The sequence below is a fragment of the Hakea prostrata genome, chromosome 3 (genome assembly GCF_041222555.1).
Source record: "Hakea prostrata isolate BN-2017 chromosome 3, UWA_Hpros_2, whole genome shotgun sequence".
Lineage (NCBI taxonomy): Eukaryota > Viridiplantae > Streptophyta > Magnoliopsida > Proteales > Proteaceae > Hakea > Hakea prostrata.
Genome location: NC_142602.1, coordinates 42189712 through 42206597, shown reverse-complemented (window position 1 = coordinate 42206597; position 16886 = coordinate 42189712). Strand labels below are relative to the sequence as shown.

The following is a 16886-nucleotide window of genomic DNA, read 5'->3' as shown; positions in this document are numbered from 1 at the left end:
AAGTGATTTTTGCGTGCGGGTCCCAGTGATAGACAAAAACCTAACGTTCGGACTCTTCGAGGTCGATCGAAGAAACATCGGAGAAATCGAGCAAATCCAACGAAAAACTCTCTGAGTTGTGTTCCGATTGATGAGATCTTCGAAAAACATAATACGGTCCGAGAGACGGTATAAGTAAATGACGTGGAAGAATATTATCGGGTGCGATCATACCAGCACTAATGCACCGGATCCCATCAGAACTCCGAAGTTAAGCGTGCTTGGGCGAGAGTAGTACTAGGATGGGTGACCTCCTGGGAAGTCCTCGTGTTGCACCCCTTTTTCAATGCCGTCGGTATTTTTATTTAATTTTTGGCCATTTTAGTTTTTTTTTTTTTTTTTTTTTTTTTTTTGGGGGGGGGGTATTGTTTGGTCTCCCATATTATTTATAAAGTGATTTTTGCGTGCGGGTCCCAGTGATAGACAAAAACCTAACGTTCGGACTCTTCGAGGTCGATCGAAGAAACATCGGAGAAATCGAGCAAATCCAACGAAAAACTCTCTGAGTTGTGTTCCGATTGATGAGATCTTCGAAAAACATAATACGGTCCGAGAGACGGTATAAGTAAATGACGTGGAAGAATATTATCGGGTGCGATCATACCGGCACTAATGCACCGGATCCCATCAGAACTCCGAAGTTAAGCGTGCTTGGGCGAGAGTAGTACTAGGATGGGTGACCTCTGGGAAGTCCTCGTGTTGCACCCCTTTTTCAATGCCGTCGGTATTTTTATTTAATTTTTGGCCATTAGTTTTTTTTTTTTTTTTTTTTTTTTTTTTTTTGGGGGGGGGGGGTATTGTTTGGTCTCCCATATTATTTATAAAGTGATTTTTGCGTGCGGGTCCCAGTGATAGACAAAAACCTAACGTTCGGACTCTTCGAGGTCGATCGAAGAAACATCGGAGAAATCGAGCAAATCCAACGAAAAACTCTCTGAGTTGTGTTCCGATTGATGAGATCTTCGAAAAACATAATACGGTCCGAGAGACGGTATAAGTAAATGACGTGGAAGAATATTATCGGGTGCGATCATACCGGCACTAATGCACCGGATCCCATCAGAACTCCGAAGTTAAGCGTGCTTGGGCGAGAGTAGTACTAGGATGGGTGACCTCCTGGGAAGTCCTCGTGTTGCACCCCTTTTTCAATGCCGTCGGTATTTTTATTTAATTTTTGGCCATTTTAGTTTTTTTTTTTTTTTTTTTTTGGGGGGGGGGGGGTATTGTTTGGTCTCCCATATTATTTATAAAGTGATTTTTGCGTGCGGGTCCCACTGATAGACAAAAACCTAACGTTCGGACTCTTCGAGGTCGATCGAAGAAACATCGGAGAAATCGAGCAAATCCAACGAAAAACTCTCTGAGTTGTGTTCCGATTGATGAGATCTTCGAAAAACATAATACGGTCCGAGAGACGGTATAAGTAAATGACGTGGAAGAATATTATCGGGTGCGATCATACCAGCACTAATGCACCGGATCCCATCAGAACTCCGAAGTTAAGCGTGCTTGGGCGAGAGTAGTACTAGGATGGGTGACCTTCTGGGAAGTCCTCGTGTTGCACCCCTTTTTCAATGCCGTCGGTATTTTTATTTAATTTTTGGCCATTTTAGTTTTTTTTTTTTTTTTTTTTGGGGGGGGGGGGGGGGTATTGTTTGGTCTCCCATATTATTTATAAAGTGATTTTTGCGTGCGGGTCCCACTGATAGACAAAAACCTAACGTTCGGACTCTTCGGGGGGGGGGAAAAAAACCCGGGGGAACTCTTCGAGGGGGACAAAAAAAAAAAAAAAAAAGAGCAAATCCAACGAAAAACTCTCTGAGTTGTGTTCCGATTGATGAGATCTTCGAAAAACATAATACGGTCCGAGAGACGGTATAAGTAAATGACGTGGAAGAATATTATTTGGTGCGATCATACCAGCACTAATGCACCGGATCCCATCAGAACTCCGAAGTTAAGCGTGCTTGGGCTAGAGTAGTACTAGGATGGGTTACCTCCTGGGAAGTCCTCGTGTTGCACCCCTTTTTCAATGCCGTCGGTATTTTTATTTAATTTTTGGCCATTTTAGGGTTTTTTTTTTTTCGGGGCGGGGGGTATTGTGACACCCAGCCCAAATCTAGCCCGGAAACCCGATATGTTTTGGGTGAAGTCTGGTTGTGTTTAATGTTGACTTTGAAGTTTGACCGTGATTTCAGTTTTACTATCTTTGAAAATCTTAGGAAGATGTCTTTGTGGGCCATCTTAGTAGAAGATATGGTGTTTGACCCAAAACCCATGGATATTAATGATGGTGTTTCTTTATGGAAACCTTACTTGATTTGGTGTTGAACTATTTATTTGTGAAGAAGAACTTGGTTGGTGGACCTAAAGCTTAGTTGGACCTGGTTTGAAGACATCCCTCCATACTAGGTAAGTAGTATGATGTGTTGAAAGAAGCCCATCCAAAAATATTGAAGTTAGGCCCATTAAATCCCTATTTTTGAATAAGCTGTCCGAGCAGTGGCATTTTGGTAAATATCTGTTTTGAAGGTTTTCAAAAGCTTTATTTCTTTTAATTTCGTGGTAAACTATTCCCACCATGTTTCTAAACCTCTAGATAGTGTGGGATCGACCTTTGAACTTCCTCTTTGGCAACCAATCAACCAACAGGGTCAGTTTGGTCAGTTTGGTGAAACCCTAGTAACTCTTGAACTCTTTGTGCTATTTAAAAGGGGGAACTCCATGTGTTTCACTCTCAATCTGTTTCTAAGCCTTGGGAGAACGTGGGAAGATCCCTATAACCTCTCCTTCGAAGCCAAGAAAGATCCTCAAGCATCTCTTCAGATTTCTTCGTCGGTTTCTCTTCTAAAATGTTGGTATTCAATTCGCTTCTTCTTTAATTCATTCTTTCTTCTCTACTTCTGATTTTCTGATCATGAGAAGGGTATTACACTACTGTAATGACCTCTTCTTTAATTCTTTAGCCCTAGAGTGAATCCCCCAATTCACTCTATGATCTTGAAGCCATATGGCGATGATCCTTGAATTTGATTCCACCAAAGCTCTTAATGATACTTTCCCTAATTTCCTACCTATCTTTATTATTGTGGGGAAGGTCTCATATTATTACCATGACCTTCCCTTGTGTCCTCATGATTGAGGAGATGATCCTTGTTTTTCTTTGGAACAATTGGCAACCCTTTTATTTTCTATTAATTCATTGGACCCTCCCCAAAACCTTTCTTGATTGTAAATTCTTTGCCCTAAGGGTGAATCTTTATTCTCCCTAGTCTTTTCGTGGGATACACGGATTCTTGTTAGTAATCCCTAATTGTATGATTTGAATTTGTTTCCCTTCACTTTAATTGAGAACCTTATTTTCTCTCATTGGTAGACCCTTCCTAATTCCATTCTTTATTTTGAAATACTAATGAGATATTCCTTTATCTATCTTGGGTTGTTTTTGTGAGAATTAATTATGGGTAACTCTCATAAGAGGTAACCAACTCTCATGAGAGGTAACCATATATGAAACCCTATTGTTCTTTTATTTGTTGGAAACTTCCCAACACTTTTTCAGATTGTGCATTCTTTGTTTCTCTTTCCCTTGGGTGATATTTGTGTTAACCTAAACTTGATCACTATATTTTCTTCATGATCCATGTTTAACCTAATTAGGATTTCTAATTATTCTTTCTTCGTTCTTGTTCTTTTTGAGATCAGGAAGAAGATGATGCATTCTTGCAACCATCTATTCCATGATCTCATTCTATTCTTTGAGATCTATGATCATCATCATGATCTTAACCCTAGCTAATAGATTCTTGAAACCTTAACCCTAACCCTTGAATGATCTTTCTGGAAACCTTTTGTAACCTTCCATGTGCGGGAAACCTCATGGGTAATGTTTCTGTTAACATAAACTAGATTTCCTATGATTTCTTGTTATTTTCTTGATAACAATCATTCCCTCTCTTTCCGTGATCATAACCTTTTCATGAGCCATATGTTATGATGAAACCCTAACCCCTTTATTACAAACCTATTATGATTGATTTTTCGGACTATGATCTCCCCCATGTCTTCATTTGGGTTTGGTTGTACTTGGTCTTCAACCCCATGAGCAAAGCACCCTTGTATAGCAATATACTTGGGGGCGGTTACTAGTGGCGGTTGATTAAACCAAGCGACCGCCTTAAGCGACCCTGCGGTTCCCTTGCACGGGAAAATGCCCTATTTTGCCCCTGTTCGTTATAAATAGCATCCCTCGCCCTATTAACGCATTATTTTGTTCGGGATTGCTATTTTGGGCGATTAGGCGGCGGTGGAATCGTGCGGGATTCAACTCGAAGTCTTGTTAATGATATAAAACCTTTTCTCTTTTATTCTTGGTGATTCGATTAAGGTAATGAATCTCCATCTGCAATTCTCTTCTTTTTAACCTCTGATTGATATGAACCCATCCCCTTTTTGTTGGTGGTTACCCATTTGATTTGTTGTATCTCCCTTTCCAATGTTCTTGATGAGATCCTGTCCAGAAACGAATCCCCGCATTTGTTTAAATGGATGGATCCCATCAAGGGGAATGATTTGGGTAATAAATCTTTGTTAATTTTAGGGTTTCTTGTTACCCCCTTGTTTTAGACCTATTAAGCTTGAAATTCGGACTAAGATCATCCCAAAACGGATTGAAATCGGATGATAAAAAGTCTGATTTTCGGAGTTGGAAAGCGTGCAGAATGAGGCGGTCGCTGTGGAGGTCGCTTAACTTAAGCAACCGCCACAAGCAACCGGCTGGTTTCCGAGAATCGTGTAGGTTTGATTTTTGAATTGTTTTGACTCTTGACTCTTATACATTCTTGTAACCCTATGCCTAGGTGTTCTCTGTTTCAAATAAAAGTCTTATAATAGTTTTTGGATTGCAAGTTAGAGGACTTCTACTAAATTACGGTAAGGACATGCATTCTTATTTATATGCAATTACATATACATGATGATTCTCGTTGTTCTATTTACTATTCTTTGATCATGTAACTTGCTGTAATTGTATAAAGTATGTGAATCTTATTGTACACTTGCTGTTTGTGGTACTCATTGATGTACTTCATCTTTTATGATATTGCACAACTGTTCATGATATGATAAAGAGTGATTGTAGTGTAGTTGTGATGGAAGGGGTATTCCTTTGGGATATCTTAGCTTGGGATATCGGAGAAGGTTGTGGAATGGGACACATGCTGCCGATGTCTCCAGCACTATCATGATTCCTTGGATGACATACTTAGGAGAGTCTAGAATTGCATGGCTAGGTACCCCACATGCTATTACCCTTTCGGCGGGGAATTGAAGGCCGGGTGACCCGTGACAATGGTGACGTGACTATGTTTCATCCAACAGCGGTAACCGGTCCGTGCGGAGACTCGGTGGTCCACTATTGGTCATGTAATGGTAGGGTTGCATATGTTAGGGTTGGGCTCATGGACGTCCAAGGAGCGGACCGGGTGTCGCGAGGAGTCATGAGAGCATCCGCCCCAATAATATGTGGATGACCATAGGGTTAAGGAGTGGAGTCCAACAGAGGTAGCCCGGTCCGTGAGGATTCTCACTCCTAGGTTGCGAAGGATCTTGAACCGAGTTGGTTGGTGCCATAGGGGAAGTATCTGGACTTCATATAGTATGTTACCATTATGACCTTGCATTGGATTAGAAACCCCGACATGCGCCGGTACTCATTGCCAATGGTCGTAGTGAGAGAGTGTTGACTTAACCCCCGACCCACGGTTTTGAGAGCCGGTGTGGACTTACCCCTTTGCCCGGGATCCCTGAGAGGTAACCAGTCCTTGCCGGATCGGAGTGATGAGACTTACCCAAAGGAGGGCTGGTGTATATCTTAAAGCATGTCGGCCATTAGAGACTTGCATAGTTAGATCTTAGTAGCATTCATATTTCTGCATATCATCCATATCATTTCATATGTGCATTCGTGGATTGTATTGACATATATATGAGAATTGCTTGTTCCTTACCGAGTTCGTTGGAACTCATTCCTTTCATTGTATGTATTATATAAACTGCATGGATGGTTGCACAACGTCGGAGTTGGAGATGCTTCGTATGAAAGAGCCTTCACGTTTGAAGCGATGTGGCACTGAGCAGTGATACATGAACTTGCGAGCATGAAGCCTCCGAAGATGAAGACTATTTAGTTACTTATTTTGCTTCCGCTGAACTCGATATTACTTTTGATTCTTGATCTTCCTTCTTTCGTTCGTTCTTGGATTTTTATTGGAGTATTTGGACTCCGGTAACCTTTTTATTAATTATTGCACTATTCTTGCTCTTGATTACAGGTATTTGTATTTATTATTATTGATAGACTAAAACCATGGATCCTGTGACGGTTCGCACCCACGGGTCGTAGGGTGGTTGCCCGGGCGGGCGGGGGTGTGTGGGGGTATTGTTTGGTCTCCCATATTATTTATAAAGTTATTTTTGCGTGCGGGTCCCACTGATAGACAAAAACCTAACGTTCGGACTCTTCGAGTTCGATCGAAGAAACATCGGAGAAATCGAGCAAATCCAACGAAAAACTCTCTGAGTTGTGTTCCGATTGATGAGATCTTCGAAAAACATAATACGGTCCGAGAGACGGTATAAGTAAATGACGTGGAAGAATATTATTGGGTGCGATCATACCAGCACTAATGCACCGGATCCCATCAGAACTCCGAAGTTAAGCGTGCTTGGGCGAGAGTAGTACTAGGATGGGTGACCTCCTGGGAAGTCCTCGTGTTGCACCCCTTTTTCAATGCCGTCGGTATTTTTATTTAATTTTTGGCCATTTTAGTTTTTTTTTTTTTTTTTTTGGGGGGGGGGTATTGTTTGGTCTCCCATATTATTTATAAAATGATTTTTGCTTGCGGGTCCCACTGATAGACAAAAACCTAACATTCGGACTCTTCGAGGTCGATCGAAGAAACATCGGAGAAATCGAGCAAATCCAATGAAAAACTCTCTGAGTTGTGTTCCGATTGATGAGATCTTCGAAAAACATAATACGGTCCGACAGACGGTATAAGTAAATGACGAGGAAGAATATTATCGGGTGCGATCATACCAGCACTAATGCACCGGATCCCATCAGAACTCCGAAGTTAAGCGTGCTTGGGCGAGAGTAGTACTAGGATGGGTGACCTCCTGGGAAGTCCTCGTGTTGCACCCCTTTTTCAATGCCGTCGGTATTTTTATTTAAGTTTTGGCCATTTTAGGTTTTTTTTTTTTGGGGGGGGGGGGGGGTATTGTTTGGTCTCCCATATTATTTATAAAGTGATTTTTGCGTGCGGGTCCCACTGATAGACAAAAACCTAACGTTCGGACTCTTCGAGGTCGATCGAAGAAACATAGGAGAAATCGAGCAAATCCAACGAAAAACTCTCTGAGTTGTGTTCCGATTGATGAGGTCTTCGAAAAACATAATACGGTCCGAGAGACGGTATAAGTAAATGACGTGGAAGAATATTATTGGGTGCGATCATACCAGCACTAATGCACCGGATCCCATCAGAACTCCGAGTTAAGCGTGCTTGGGCTAGAGTAGTACTAGGATGGGTGACCTCCTGGGAAGTCCTCGTGTTGCACCTCTTTTTCAATGCCGTCGGTATTTTTATTTAATTTTTGGCCATTTTAGTTTTTTTTTTTGGGGGGTGGGGGGTATTGTTTGGTCTCCCATATTATTTATAAAGTGATTTTTGCGTGCGGGTCCCACTGATAGACAAAAACCTAACGTTCGGACTCTTCGAGGTCGATCGAAGAAACATCGGAGAAATCGAGCAAATCCAAGGAAAAACTCTCTGAGTTGTGTTCGGATTGATGAGATCTTCGAAAAACATAATACGGTCCGACAGACGGTATAAGTAAATGACGAGGAAGAATATTATCGGGTGCGATCATACCAGCACTAATGCACCGGATCCCATCAGAACTCCAAAGTTAAGCGTGCTTGGGCGAGAGTAGTACTAGGATGGGTGACCTCTTGGGAAGTCCTCGTGTTGCACCCCTTTTTCAATGCCGTCGGAATTTTTATTTAATTTTTGGCCATTTTAGTTTTTTTTTTTTTTTTTTTTTGGGGGGGGGGGTATTGTTTGGTCTCCCATATTATTTATAAAGTGATTTTTGCGTGCGGGTCCCACTGATAGACAAAAACCTAACGTTCGGACTCTTCGAGGTCGATCGAAGAAACATCGGAGAAATCGAGCAAATCCAACGAAAAACTCTTTGAGTTGTGTTCCGATTGATGAGATCTTCGAAAAACATAATACGGTCCGAGAGACGGTATAAGTAAATGACGTGGAAGAATATTATTGGGTGCGATCATACCAGCACTAATGCACCGGATCCCATCAGAACTCCGAAGTTAAGCGTGCTTGGGCGAGAGTAGTACTAGGATGGGTGACCTCCTGGGAAGTCCTCGTGTTGCACCCCTTTTTCAATGCCGTCGGTATTTTTATTTAAGTTTTGGCCATTTTAGTTTTTTTTTTTTTGGGGTGGGGGGGGTATTGTTTGGTCTCCCATATTATTTATAAAGTGATTTTTGCGTGCGGGTCCCACTGATAGACAAAAACCTAACGTTCGGACTCTTCGAGGTCGATCGAAGAAACATCGGAGAAATCGAGCAAATCCAACGAAAAACTCTCTGAGTTGTGTTCCGATTGATGAGATCTTCGAAAAACATAATACGGTCCGAGAGACGGTATAAGTAAATGACATGGAAGAATATTATTGGGTGCGATCATACCAGCACTAATGCACCGGATCCCATCAGAACTCCGAAGTTAAGCGTGCTTGGGCGAGAGTAGTACTAGGATGGGTGACCTCCTGGGAAGTCCTCGTGTTGCACCCCTTTTTCAATGCCGTCGGTATTTTTATTTAATTTTTGGCCATTTTAGTTTTTTTTTTTTTGGGGGGGGGGGGTATTGTTTGGTCTCCCATATTATTTATAAAGTGATTTTTGCGTGCGGGTCCCACTGATAGACAAAAACCTAACGTTCGGACTCTTCGAGGTCGATCGAAGAAACATCGGAGAAATCGAGCAAATCCAACGAAAAACTCTCTGAGTTGTGTTTCGATTGATGAGATCTTCGAAAAACATAATACTGTCCGAGAGACGGTATAAGTAAATGACGTGGAAGAATATTATTGGGTGCGATCATACCAGCACTAATGCACCGGATCCCATCAAAACTCCGAAGTTAAGCGTGCTTGGGCGAGAGTAGTACTAGGATGGGTGACCTCCTGGGAAGTCCTCGTGTTGCACCCCTTTTTCAATGCCGTCGGTATTTTTATTTAATTTTTGGCCATTTTAGTTTTTTTTTTTTTTTTTTTTTTTGGGGGGGGGGGGATTGTTTGGTCTCCCATATTATTTATAAAGTGATTTTTACGTGCGGGTCCCACTGATAGACAAAAACCTAACGTTCTGACTCTTCGAGGTCGATGGAAGAAACATCGGAGAAATCGTGTTGATCATGAAAACCGCTTCCACCCTCGAGAAAAGGGGAAAAACCCTAAAATCGGACGACCACCAAGAAGGATCATGAATTAATCTTACGGTCAAGGAAGGGAGGTAAATCCTATATAAACTAAAGCTTTATGGCCAACTGAGGTAACTGAATCGGTCCTCTTCCATTCTATTTCTCAATTAAGCTCTACAACTCGCCAAAGCATTATGGTGTTCCAACTACTAACTTAGTCTTCGGAGGTGGCCTCCTGACCCAAGGGTCAGGCTACGCTAACTTTATTTTGCAGGTCATCCACAGGAGATCTAAGGGCTGAAAAGATTTTGGACGCATCATTTAACCCTACAATCAGACGGCCACCAAGAAGGATCATGAATTAATCTGACAGTCAAAGAAGGGAGGTAAATCCTATATAAACTAAAGCCTTATGCCCAATAGAGGTAACTGAATTGTTCCTCTTCCATTCTATTTCTCAACTAAGCTCTACAACTCGCCAGAGCACTGTGGTGTTCCAACTACTAACTTAATCTTCGAAGGTGGCCTCCTGACCCCAGGGTCATGCCACGTCTAACTTTACTTTGCAGGTCTTCCCACGGAGATCTAAGGGCTGAGCAGATTTTGGACGCATCATTTGGCGCTGTCTGTGGGAATCTTGATAAAAAAGCCATCGTGCAAATCAGATAAAAAATACAAAACCAATCTTTTGGTATTTTTTACGAATTTGTTATCGATTCAAAGGTATATGCGTTTAATCCCGTTCATAATCGTTTGGGTCAGACAATGTAAAATTGCTGGCCGACCTCAAGAGAAGGAGAAGAGATAACGTTCTCGCCTTTTCTATAATAAGTTCAATACAAGATTTCAAACAGCATGCTTGAAGGAATCTTTGGCGGTACTCTTCTCTCCCATCTCATCAAGCCATATACCTGCATGAACCAATCTTCTCTCTCTTCAGAACAATACAAACAATCAATGACCGACATCAACCAGGGAGGTGATGTAGTTACTTCTGTTTAGAACATATATGATTCACTTTTTCTCTTTCTTTCTGAGCGATGATTTCTTACAAATCTGTTTGAAAACTCAATTGGGTCTTACATAAAGTATGCAATCTCATTCGTTAAAAAGTATTTTGGCTTCATTGGATGAAAATCCATTGACTTAAGATATTTTTACCTTACATTGATGAGATGGTGATTAGTCTCGTTCAGCAACTACAACGCCATGATTCATTGTTCATGGAGCAGGGAAGCAAATTCTGGTTTCATGATTGCCTCCTACTTAAATAAAATAAAAACTAAAAAAAATGTTGCTGCTGCTACATCATCTTCTCATCAATTGACAACATTTTGATTATAATTTATGCTTGATTGTTTATTCTATATTGGGTGAGACCAAGGTCAAAATTCGAAATCCAAGATTCAAGAAGAATCATTATGATTTTGGGAGGCATCATATTCAGTCTCAATGAAGCAGTATGGGAGGCACCTTTCGGTTAGCCTTTACTTTGATTTCTGTCAATCTAAATTTCAATATGGCAGTGCATAGTATATGAAAAATTATGGCTGCAAACCTCAAAGGTGAGCAACAAGGTAGTAATGCATGAAGCATTTTGTATATTATTCTCAAGCTACTACATGTGATTCGTCATTTTCTTTCCCTTGGTTGGGTAGAGCTCCAGAGCATTAATACTTTTCTTCACATTTGATTTGCTGTTAGCATTATCTTACAATTGAATATTTGATTTTTATTTCAAGCTTGATAAAAATCTCAGATTCAGAATATATTATGATATTATTCTGTTTCATGAATCATGATTAATTTCTGTTTAAAAAATAAAAAATCCCTGGTAAGGGGATGGTATGTCTTTTTGACAGTGGGTCAATCAACCACATTCATATGTTTCCACCACTCTAGCAATGACGGTAACACATCTTTCATGGCAAACATGTACAACTTAAAAGGTTCAGGTGATTACTGACAAAGTGCAGGGTAAACAAACCTAGAGGTTACACTTTCATCAAACTCAGGTGCACATGGGAAAAAAGCTTCTTATATACCGTGATAGAGCCTACTATTCATCCGGCTGTGATATGATGAGCTGAATCTTCAACAACTTTTATAGATGCTGGATTGGAAGGGTATAGCAGTTCAACAATCAATTCAAAAGGCTTCGGTTTTGACCGATTAAATCTTTCTAATGAAGCATCAGTTTAGCCCGAATGAGACTTCCTAAAGATGGGGCTTCAGTTATGCTCAAGTGAGAGCTCCCAGCTAAGCATCAGTTCAGCGTGGACAAGACTTCCAAAGACGATCACGAGGCATCGGGAGACGAACCCAAATGAGTCCTCCGAAAGCTTATGAATTCTACCGAATTCCTTTAAGTATGTTTATGATGCCGCAAATAAGAGCAAAGGGAAAGCTGTTGCAACTCTTTCTGAGGAGCGTAAAACCAATAAATCAGAGAATACGCTGCTGCTGTTACTACATCATCTTCTCAATAGTACAGGATTTTGAGTGCATCAGCATTGATGAGTGATAGCATGGATTGAACACGAGATTGAACAGAGATCCAAAGTCAAGATAGCATCTAAACACTTGGCCTTAAACCAGTGTTTGGTCCATGTTCATCTCGACCAACTAACTACATTCAAGGTGGGTAGAAGCATCATAGGTAAGATCGAAATTGATCAATGCATCTCCCACCACTGCTGGGAGCCGCGCTAATACTAGGTTTTGATAAAGATCTCAGCTTCAGAATATATTCTGATATTATTCTATTTCATGAATCATGATTAGTTTCTATTTTTTAAAAATCCCTGGTAAGGGGATGGTATGTCTTTTTGACAATGGGCAATCAACAGTGGACATGGGCATTGATGATGCTTCAAATAAAGAGCAAAGAGAAAGCTGTTGCAGCTCTTTCTGAGGAGCGTAAAACCAATAAATCAGAGAAAACGCTGTTGCTGTTACTACATCATCTTCTCTATAGTGCAAGTGGGCGTGCATAGCACAAACGGAAAAAGCTTGCCAAAGACTGAGGAGATAATTTTGGAGGATGTTCAACACCTCAAACAAGAAGTTTCTGCTGCAAGAGCTTCTCTACAATTACAGTGCATTCAGTATTTCTGCAACCTATTTGCTGGAATTGAATCTAATGGCCTCCGATCAGCCCGTCTATATCATGTTCTCTCAAACATAAGAAGAGAACAAGAAAAATCAGAGCAATCAAAGCCAAGTTTGAAAGTTCGAACGCGAGCAAACTAGTAGCAAGCGAGGCTAAGAGACCTCAAAGCTTCCGAAGATATTCTACAATAGTGGTGATGCATCCCCTGTGGCAAATCTGTACAACTTAAAAGATTAAGGATTGAGTGAATCAAGAATTTACAATGATCGAGTGAATCAAGAATTTACAATGATCGAGTGAATCAAGAATTTACAATGATCGAGTGAATCAAGAATTTATAATGATTGAGTGAATTAAGAATTTACAATGATCGAAGTGGATCGAGAATTTATTACCTTCAAGAATATACTACAATCGAGAATTTATTAAGATCAGAAGATACCTGAAAAGGGGCAAAGATCGAAGGGGTAAAGGCATCGGTTTAAAACCCGAGTGAGACCTTCTACGAGGCATCGGTTTAAAACCCGAGTGAGTCCTTCTACGAGGCATCGGTTTAAAACCCGAGTGAGTCCTTCTACGAGGCATCGGTTTAAAACCCGAGTGAGACCTTCTACGAGGCATCGGTTTAAAACCCGAGTGAGACCTTCTACGAGGCATCGGTTTAAAACCCGAGTGAGACCTTCTACGAGGCATCGGTTTAAAACCCGAGTGAGTCCTTCTACGAGGCATCGGTTTAAAACCCGAGTGAGACCTTCTACGAGGCATCGGTTTAAAACCCGAGTGAGACCTTCTACGAGGCATCGGTTTAAAACCCGAGTGAGACCTTCTACGAGGCATCGGTTTAAAACCCGAGTGAGACCTTCTACGAGGCATCGGTTTAAAATCCCAGTGAGTCCTTCTACGAGGCATCGGTTTAAAACCCGAGTGAGACCTTCTATACGAGGCATCGGTTTGAAACCCGAGTGAGTCCTTCTACAAGGCATTGGTTTGAAACCCGAGTGAGTCATTCTACAAGGCATCGGTTTAAGACCCGAGTGAGTCCTTATACAAGGCTTCGGTTTCGACCGACTGAGACCTTCCAACAAAGGCTTCGGTTCCGAATAAGACCTTCCTACAAAGGATTCGGTTCCGACCGATTAAGACCTTCTAAAGCAAAAGCTTCGGTTTTGACCGAATAAGACCTTCCTACAAAGGATTCGGTTCCGACCGATTAAGACCTTCTAAAGCAAAAGCTTCGGTTTTGACCGACTAAGACCTTCCAAAGCAAAGGCTTCTTCCGATCGACTGATGATCTTCTAGCAGGGCTTCGGATTTCCCAAATAAGACCCCATATAGTCGAATAAGACCTCCTAACACTTGGTAGCACAACATTGAAGCAGAGGTGCAGTGGCAATAAATATGATCTCTTCAAAGAATGAGAGGACATTTCCGTCTGATCAAGCAAGCCAAGCATTCGGTCTGGGGGCTTCTCCCGAACACTCGGCTTGGGGGGCTTATGTTGCGGATAAAATATTACTGAACCGGGTCCATCTTCGATTCAGTCTTTAACCCTGGTCAAAGATAGCCTGACCCCACAGTCGAGTTCGGCCATCACGGTCAACATCGGCCATCATGGTAGCGTGATGAGGAAGGAACCTTATGGTTCCAAGGATAAGCACAATCCCGAGAAATTAGGGATACGTGATTGAGTTATATACGGTTACAACTACCTTGAGGAGTGGGCAATCGTGTTGATCATGGAAACCGCTTCCACCCTCGAGAAAAGGGGAAAAACCCTACAATCGGACGACCACCAAGAAGGATCATGAATTAATCTGATGGTCAAGGAAGGGAGGTAAATCTTATATAAACTAAAGCCTTATACCCAACAGAGGTAACTGAATCGATCCTCTTCCATTCTATTTCTCAATTAAGCTTTGCAACTCGCCAGAGCACTGTGGTGTTCCAACTACTGACTTAGTCTTTGGAGGTGGCCTCCTGAACCCCAGGGTCAGGCCACGTCTAACTTTATTTTGCAGGTCATCCACAAGAGATCTAAGGGCTGAGCAGATTTTGGACGCATCAAATTTAAAGTAGGAACTCCGTTCTTGCGTTTCTAGGAGAGAGGGAGAGAGAGATGGGAGCCGCTTCTTGATTTGGAAAACTTACGTAATGTAATCACACTCACTTATGCGGTGGTGACCAGAATATATAACCCTATATTTTGTAACCGCCATAATAGTGAATTTTCAATATTGCCCTTGGGCATATAATTAAATTAATAATTATAAATCCTAATGGTAATGTCAGAGTTTACAAATAATATAATATATGATTCTCACACACAATAAGATAATCTTGATATGGAATGATAGATTGTCGCCCAAGATAGAAGGTGCATAGAATATAAATATTGACTGCCAACATTGTGTATTATATGGGGATATGAATCACCAAGATTGCATCTTGAAGTAGTCGAGATCTTCAATTGGAAGTATAATCTTTATGAGAGTAATGAACATCTATAAATAAATATTATTTATAACAAGTGAGACTTCATAAAAGAATTAGGGATATAATAAAAGTAGTTCACAATTACAATTTTTTCACAAAATATTTTTCTTTTATGTCATTTTGTATTTCTCTATTCCATTATAAGTGGATTTCACATGTTATTTTATTTTATTTTTTATTAACCCTTTTCATTTTTTTTTTGGTTACAAATTAACCCTTTTCATTGATTAAACAAATAATGCCTTACCCAAAAGTATAAAAGAAACACCAAACGTTTATAGGGCATTTGACACAACGATCCGGTCCATTAAGAGTTCAATCCGACCCACCAACAAATGACAGGCTTCATACATTATTGTGGCAGCCTTGCGAGGTGAGAAGATCCTAAACCAAAAGCTCAAACTTCACTTGTGCAATCGGCATCCCTTTCCTACCATTGCAGAACCCAAAAAGTAGGACCCACACGTGGATAAAAAATTCCAGTTCACTCCATTCCAAAAGGAAACAAAACAAAGGCTGCCGAGCCCTAGATACATGCCATGACGATCGTTAAGTAAAAAGTCGTTTCTTCAGTAACCAAAATACCCCTGCTGTCAGATGTTCTTTTTCCTAACCTCCTTTTTACATGGAAGAAGAAGATGACACGGAAGATCAAGATAGAAAACCAAGGAAGATAACAATAAAAAGTTCCAATAGTTAAAGCTGGGAATAGGGTTTTGGCGGCTTTCTAACCTTCCCACCGTACAATAGCGAGTGAAACCGCGCGAGACACCAAGCACGTTCAGGTCACCCGTAACGCCGTTACTGATTTATATTTTTCTCGCAAACTTAGAACCCTAGAGGTTTAAATAGATCTCTCTCACTCTGAGCTTTTTTCCGTCTCTCTCCTCTACTGTGCTGGATAGCGGGAGAGAGCATAGTTTATACCTCATCAAAATCAGCTTCCAGATCTGCTGCTGCTGATATAGAGCAATACTGCTTAGAGGGTCGTTGGGTTTTGTTACCGGTCATGGATCTTCCCAGTCTTGCTGTTATTCTTCAGGCGGCATTAAGCCCTAATCCTGACGAGCGGAAAGCTGCTGAACAAAGTCTAAATCAGGTATTATTCATTGTTATTTGATTTTTTTTGTGATTGATGTTGTATCTTTGACCATAAATTACTGTTACTTTGATTACTTTTGAGATTGATTATTGAAAAAAAGGTCTATTTTTGAGATAAAATCTTGATTGCTGATCATTCATTGCCCCCTGATTAGTGTAACTCGTTTGTCCTTACATTGGTAGTTTCAGTCGTTTTTGGTCTGCATCCGTTTTCTTATTTTTTCTTTAAAAACTAAATAAATAAAATTTATTCTTGAGTCGTAGAGTTTTTCTTTTCCCATTGGATGATTGTATGATGACCATTGTGGATTTTTTGGATGACTATGATGTCATCATTTGTTGACAACGTAAACTGTAGGGAAAAATTATGAAATTTCAAATATTTTGGATTCTGGAGCTGATTTTGGATCGATTTGAAGTTATCCCGTATAACAACATAGTTTGCATTATTTGGGCTGAACATAATCTGATGTGATTTTGGCAATTGTTCTGCAGTTTCAGTACACTCCGCAGCATATGGTAAGGTTGTTGCAGATTATTGTCGATGCTAACTGTGACCTGGCCGTGAAGCAATTTGCCAGTATTCATTTCAAGAATTTTGTGGGAAAAAATTGGTCTCCTCATGAGCCTGG

The 16886-nt window shown here is 40.8% G+C and overlaps 1 protein-coding gene and 12 non-coding genes across 14 annotated transcripts in view; all 13 read left to right on the top strand.

Moving 5' to 3' along the window:
- Positions 1 to 199: 199 nt before the first annotated feature.
- Positions 200 to 318, top strand: LOC149022264 (5S ribosomal RNA). The gene has a single exon (XR_016172701.1). It is a non-coding gene; the product is annotated as a 5S ribosomal RNA (ribosomal RNA).
- A 311-nt stretch (positions 319 to 629) lies between these two features.
- Positions 630 to 747, top strand: LOC149022263 (5S ribosomal RNA). Its single transcript, XR_016172526.1, has one exon. It is a non-coding gene; the product is annotated as a 5S ribosomal RNA (ribosomal RNA).
- A 314-nt stretch (positions 748 to 1061) lies between these two features.
- On the top strand, positions 1062 to 1180 carry LOC149022262 (5S ribosomal RNA). Its single transcript, XR_016172690.1, has one exon. It is a non-coding gene; the product is annotated as a 5S ribosomal RNA (ribosomal RNA).
- A 307-nt stretch (positions 1181 to 1487) lies between these two features.
- Positions 1488 to 1606, top strand: LOC149022261 (5S ribosomal RNA). The gene has a single exon (XR_016172524.1). It is a non-coding gene; the product is annotated as a 5S ribosomal RNA (ribosomal RNA).
- A 339-nt stretch (positions 1607 to 1945) lies between these two features.
- Positions 1946 to 2064, top strand: LOC149022260 (5S ribosomal RNA). Its single transcript, XR_016172538.1, has one exon. It is a non-coding gene; the product is annotated as a 5S ribosomal RNA (ribosomal RNA).
- A 4639-nt stretch (positions 2065 to 6703) lies between these two features.
- On the top strand, positions 6704 to 6822 carry LOC149022259 (5S ribosomal RNA). Its single transcript, XR_016172700.1, has one exon. It is a non-coding gene; the product is annotated as a 5S ribosomal RNA (ribosomal RNA).
- Positions 6823 to 7124: 302 nt separating this feature from the next.
- Positions 7125 to 7243, top strand: LOC149022258 (5S ribosomal RNA). The gene has a single exon (XR_016172699.1). It is a non-coding gene; the product is annotated as a 5S ribosomal RNA (ribosomal RNA).
- A 301-nt stretch (positions 7244 to 7544) lies between these two features.
- On the top strand, positions 7545 to 7662 carry LOC149022257 (5S ribosomal RNA). Its single transcript, XR_016172543.1, has one exon. It is a non-coding gene; the product is annotated as a 5S ribosomal RNA (ribosomal RNA).
- Positions 7663 to 7959: 297 nt separating this feature from the next.
- On the top strand, positions 7960 to 8078 carry LOC149022256 (5S ribosomal RNA). The gene has a single exon (XR_016172525.1). It is a non-coding gene; the product is annotated as a 5S ribosomal RNA (ribosomal RNA).
- A 305-nt stretch (positions 8079 to 8383) lies between these two features.
- LOC149022255 (5S ribosomal RNA) lies at positions 8384 to 8502 on the top strand. The gene has a single exon (XR_016172698.1). It is a non-coding gene; the product is annotated as a 5S ribosomal RNA (ribosomal RNA).
- Positions 8503 to 8801: 299 nt separating this feature from the next.
- On the top strand, positions 8802 to 8920 carry LOC149022254 (5S ribosomal RNA). Its single transcript, XR_016172697.1, has one exon. It is a non-coding gene; the product is annotated as a 5S ribosomal RNA (ribosomal RNA).
- Positions 8921 to 9218: 298 nt separating this feature from the next.
- On the top strand, positions 9219 to 9337 carry LOC149022253 (5S ribosomal RNA). The gene has a single exon (XR_016172534.1). It is a non-coding gene; the product is annotated as a 5S ribosomal RNA (ribosomal RNA).
- Positions 9338 to 15680: 6343 nt separating this feature from the next.
- LOC149022251 (importin beta-like SAD2) overlaps positions 15681 to 16886 on the top strand; it is a 65773-nt gene continuing 64567 nt past the window's right edge. For both annotated transcript variants that reach the window (XM_089150433.1, XM_089150432.1), the window contains exons 1-2: positions 15681 to 16252; positions 16750 to 16885. In XM_089150433.1, coding sequence (XP_089006559.1) covers positions 16163 to 16252; positions 16750 to 16885 — 226 coding nt within the window. In that variant the 5' untranslated portion in view covers positions 15681 to 16162. The remainder of the gene's footprint in view (positions 16253 to 16749; position 16886) is intronic.